The 5,913-nt window shown below is 30.9% G+C and overlaps 1 protein-coding gene across 1 annotated transcript; it reads right to left on the bottom strand.

Annotated features, from left to right (window-relative positions):
• Positions 1–441: 441 nt before the first annotated feature.
• LOC134261525 (uncharacterized) lies at positions 442–1,800 on the bottom strand (the record flags this gene model as incomplete). The annotated part of the gene is made up of 3 exons (XM_062743952.1): positions 1,689–1,800; positions 1,235–1,361; positions 442–870 (listed from the first exon to the last, which is right to left on the bottom strand). Coding segments are annotated over exons 1-3 (607 nt in total), but the record flags the coding sequence as incomplete, so codon positions are not given.
• Between the last annotated feature and the right edge of the window lie 4,113 nt (positions 1,801–5,913).

The raw sequence follows: 5,913 nt of genomic DNA, 5'->3' as shown, positions 1-5,913 counted from the left end.
ACTGCTTTTTATCTTTGCGTGTATGACTTTATAAAATTCAATGATTTTTTTTTACTTTTGAATAATTTGTTACCATAGTAATGTATGTAATAGTTGATTTACCAAACATGTTTATCATACATTTGAGACATCTGACCTTCAACTTTTGGAAACAGTCATTGCCAATTGTTTGCTTTGCCGCAATTGTTAACTATGGGTCTCTAAATATGTTTAAAAATGCCATTTTTCGAACTTTAAGACATGTTGCCATGGTAACTATAAAACATAGCAACCAATTTTTGTCTGATTTCAGTTTAGGGTATCAGTGACTTTTATCATAGAGAGTTTGGAGAAATTCTGAGACTATGCATGCCACAGCTCCTATATAAAATTTCAAATCATTACAGAGAATGGCTCTTAAATCTAGCTTCACTAAAATAAGTGAAGGATACATACATGTACCTCCGATAAGTTGTATTTCTCTGTCAATCTTCCCCTCCATTACCAATCTCATTAGCATTAGAGATCTCTTGTCTTGTGGACTTGACACATCAAGGTTTAAGATATTGGACTCTGTTTCAATATAATATAAAGGGATGTAGACCACATCCACGAAAAACTCTTTGTCTATATCACTTAGCAAACAGTTCTCTCTATAAGATTCCATTATCTCCCATCGTGTGTAACTTGGGATAAAATACACAGATAGGAGTTCTTCTTTGTTTTCAACCAACAGTCCCACCAATTCCCTGTCCTCCAGCTCTTTTAGCGTCTTCCAGACATCAACGTCTCCCATAAAGATGTCATCATGCAAAACAACATTTTCTTCTCCATACAGAAACATGGTGTAGAGAACGACACGCTGATTGTCTGTTAAATCTGATAACGGATCTGTCAGAAATATAATCATCTCTGATATATGAGTAAATATGACAAAATTTCAAAGAAAACTTCAACATTATATCAACAAAAAAACCAAACCAATTGCATATCTGTCAACAAAATCTCAAAAAAGGGACATAGGTGATTTATTACACTAATGATCGGTAAACAAAGAAATAGTTTTATAGTTTTAATCAATACATTTCATTGCTGTAAAAATGTAAGAATAAGAAGTTAAATATTCCTAAACAATTATTTCTATACGGTGAAAGAAAACATATTTCATATAAAATTTAAAAATTCATCGAATATGTAAGGAAAGAATTTTAAAATTTCCAAGAAAAGTTTAAAAGAGGGCAAAGATTTTACTCACCAGAGGTCAAAGGTCGGTCTCTGTGTTGAGAGTGATGCTCACTTATGTCGGACTTAATACTTGCGTCATCAGAAATGTTGCTTTTAGCAGAAGAAATGTTTGTCTTCAATGGTTCTCTTTTAACATCCTATTGATGAAATACCAACTTTTATCATAAATTACAATTTGTATAATACAGATCCGTATCATACTGAGAAGTCTATTACTTATGATTAATAAAGAGTGTGTTTTGTACATCTACGCCAGAACTAGTATGCTGTTATCATCGGAACGTAGGGGCTGGTATAGACGTAAATTTGTAGCCCTAACCTTAATGTATCATTTCTTTTGTTACATGAAACTGATTTTAAATGTCTTCAGCATTTAAGTATATGTTTAAGATATTATCTTATCTTTAAAAAAAATTGTATGATTTCCCTGTGCTTTTTTGTCTTATCAAAATATATAAACTTACATTTTCCTCCTCGCCTGTCCTTTCTTCACTATTTATCGTCTCAGCCATCATTTACCTGCTTACTCAACAACATGAACACACCATTACCTTGTTCTTCAATCGTCGGTGGTTGTCTTTTTTTTTAAGTTGTAAACACGTATATGAAATAAATACATGTATATTTTATTGTATATACATGTGTGTACTCATTCTTGGTGTTTTATTGTATTCTTTCCATCCATATGGTCAAATATAACCTCACAATGGTCATCTGAAAAGAAATACACGTATTTTATAGATAAAGATAGGACTGTAGAACATTCATCAAATCTATTTGAATCATATTATCAATGTTGTACAACCTCAATCTATTATATGATGGCATATCCCCCTACATGCAAGATAAATTTACTGTATGTCAACATGCAAAATCAATATGTCAACATGCAAGATGATTATGTCTACATGCAAGAAAATTATGTTAACATGACAAATTAAACATAAAAAGAATATGATTATAAAATGGGAAAAATTACTTACTTATGCCGGTTTCTGAAATCATACATGTACATGCAAGATGAAACATACTTATGTTGACATGTGACTTAATTATTCTAACATGTAACATAATTATGTAGACATGCCACATATTTATGTCAACATGTAAGATAATTATGTTAGTTAACATGCAACTTATATATGTCAACATGCAAGATAATAAGGTGCATGTCAATTAACATACATATCTCGCATGTTGACATATTCAGAGCTGCACGTCGACATTATCATAATTATCTTGCATGCAACATAAATAAGTTACATGTCAACATCATGTTGTATATTATTTGAAAAAGTAGGGGCTACTGTTGTTTCACTTTATGATCAAAATGTTCATTTAAACAAAGGGATACGAAACTATATTGTATATTATCTAAACGAGGAAGCATTTCCAAAGAAATCAGAATCAATTTCCAAACACACCAATCACACTCTCCGGATCTGCAATGGGATGCTACTGATGATCAAAGGTGTTGTGCCACAAATTTCCTCTGAATTGAAAGGTTAAAGCCACTCTAAATAGATTCTTAAGAGAAAGGCATCAGATTAATTATAAGTTGTGAAGTGGTAAATTAAACGGAGATCATGCGCCGTCTAACACAGGATGAGAGGACACGTGCCCTCGGTATGCTACAGGTTGGCACAAGACAAGTCGCTGTGGCAAGGGTAATGATTATTTTTCAGTCTGTCATCAACAGATAATGATCCAGACATCGTGCTACAGGGTCTGTTCAGGATAGACCACGATCTGATCGACCAAGGGCAACAACTCAGACTCAGGACAAATTTCTCCACACTATTGCCTTGCGAAATTGACTGGTAAATAACAGCAAATCAGATAAGGTCTCAACTTCCAAGGAATATTGGCTTGGTAGCGACTATCAGGAACGTGTTGGTATCGACCCTTATTCTTAAGAATCTCTCATCGTCTTTTTATGACTGTACACAGGGTTTCGAATGAATTGACAAATATTTCCTTAAATGGACATAGACACAGTTTCAGCTAGAATATTTAAATTTCTTTTTCCCTTTTTACAATTAGTTAACTAAGGTCGTTTCTAATGATTATAAATAATTTGAACTTCAGTTTTCGAGATACAATACAGATTTAGAGCTCGATATCTTTGTTTAATAAACTAGGTCCGTGTCATGGTTTTGTTTACATATGTTAATATACCAATATATGTTCCTCCAAAACAGATAATTTCAATAAAAAGTTAATTGTAAATGCGAATAGACAGTTTCTAGTGATTTGCTGAATTTCGTTATATTGTAAATATGATATTTTCTATATGTAAACATAAATAAATAAGACTGGTGCCTTGTTTATGTTTACATAAACTTTAAGTTTTCTATCTCGTTTGTTAATAAACAAATGATGTTCAGAATTTTTGCTGATCATTACATGATGCCATATAGCTAGGAATTGTAAACATTACAATTTGTTTTAAAAATTCAATTGAAACTGTCTCCATGTCTCTTTATGTTTTTCTGTCATTTGTTTTCCTCCTAACCTTATGATCTGCAGTTCATTGTCCATGTAAATTAAGTATCCCTACTTTTTTTAAGAATAGTATATCTTGTATGTACATATGTATGATGTCAAATGCAGTTGTTTTTAGGTAGATTTACCAATATTCAAGTTATATTTTCTAATAAGGTTGGTAAATTGCATGTCAGCATAATTATTTGCATTATGTTAACATAAAATGTTGCATGTGTAGTAGACTTAATTATGTTGCCTATTAATATATACAGTTAACTCTTTAATCAAATAGTAATATCAGAAACAATACTACATGTTATGCGTGCATTTTCATGGATTAGACAGTTTGAATGTTTAAGGTTTCATTAAAGGTCAACATGTCAAAATTTTTTTTTTACAATAGCTCCAATACAATATGAGGTATAAAGTTGAAACTTAATAACAGTTTATCAATATATCATTGTTTAAGGTCATACGCAACGTGGTTTGAACTTTTTTGGATTCTTCCCTAGAGTTGAAGAGTTCCACTAAATGAAGGACCTTTGTGCAATATTTTTAATGTCTATATATGGTTTTGAACACCTCTTCTAAAACAATTTTTGATGAGAAAAAAATCTGGAATTCATGTTTTATAATTTTTGTACATTTTTATTTGAATAATGCAAAAACTTTCAAAATTCCATATCTTTTCAAAGCCCCTGGTAATGCATGCTGATTTATTGTCTAAGAACATGTAATGATATTATAAGTTTAAATTTAGAATATCTTCAAAAATCATCAGTAGGTAAGGTATGTTGCGTATGTCCTTAACAGATTGAAAGTTTCACTTGAAAACAAACAGTTAAAAAAAATATTTATCGAGAAAAAATATGTCAAAAAATGTACATATTTTTTTAAATGCACCAGCTAACTTCTGTAATATTAGTGAAAACCATCATTGCAGAAATAATGATAATATATATGTTTATCATTGAAGAGTGTTGGACGTGAATGGTCTTTTAAAGGCTCTTATTGAAAACATAGCGTGTATAAAATACAAGACCCCTATAAAATCCGCCATTTGCAATGTACTTTCCATTTCAAATCTTCACATTAGGACAAAATAAACAGGGAAAACGACTTGCCATTGATAAACATATATTTTTTGCAATGATGCACTTCACTAACAGTATGGAATTAATTACGTGTATTTAAAAAAATATATATGCATCTTTTTTAAAAGAATTTTTCTCGACAAATATTTTATTAAGCATTTGTTATCAAGTGGTACTTTCTATCTGTTAATCAATGATATAATATTTATAAATGTAAAAGTTTCAACTTTATAAACCACATAGTTTTGGGGGTATATTGTAAAAATAAATTTTTCGAGATGGTGACCTTTGATGAAACCTTAATGTGATATTTAACCTCAATTTAAGCATTTTTTTCATATCCCCAATAAACCATCTTATTCTTTTACAAAACATAGAAAACGATATATTATTGGAGCTCTGGTCTGTGAAAGGATCACATGAGTAAGATGATCTTCTAACCGGATAAGTATGATGTTGAGTGCACATCTTCCAAATTTGCAAATTTCATGACCCCGCGTTCTGGTATTAGGGAAGGGTTGTGTTTAATCGGCAGTAAAATGCATTATAATTACATTGTATTTTTTTTTTTAAATCTTTGCTCCTGTGCATATTGGAGGCATACAAAGTTTTAATAAGCAAGGGTATTTTTACCGGAATTCTGAATATCTGGACCATTAATTAAGTTAAGTGTCCTGGTCCTGGCCAGGGCTCTATTTAATTTGCATACTACTGAGCGAAGCAAAGTAGCGTTCTATTTTTGAAAAGTAGCATTCTTGCTTATCATAACCATGTACTTCCTTTTATTGAAAAATAACCTGGAGCATAGAATATTTTTAAAATATTTGATGCATTTTTACTACCATATAAGAGGAAATGTTAACGGGACGCAAATTTAGCGATTTGTCCTTAAAGTTGGTATTTTATTTTAAGCGAGATGTAATTTTATCGATTTTAAAAAGCTCAGTTAAGAACATATTATAAATAAAACCTAATTATTATAAATAAAACCTAATTAATTTTTATTGATATTCAATTATAGCGATCTCAGCACCCTCGCTATATAATACCTAAATTAAATCTTCGCTAAAAATTCTGCTCATATTCGGTATATCATCAATAGAACCCC

The sequence above is a fragment of the Saccostrea cucullata genome, unplaced genomic scaffold, assembly GCF_032062105.1.
Source record: "Saccostrea cucullata isolate Sc308-1 unplaced genomic scaffold, CSIRO_AGI_Scuc_v1 ctg11126, whole genome shotgun sequence".
Classification (NCBI taxonomy): domain Eukaryota; kingdom Metazoa; phylum Mollusca; class Bivalvia; order Ostreida; family Ostreidae; genus Saccostrea; species Saccostrea cuccullata.
Note: the sequence above shows the minus strand (reverse complement) of the source record. Positions and strands in the feature narration are given on the sequence as shown.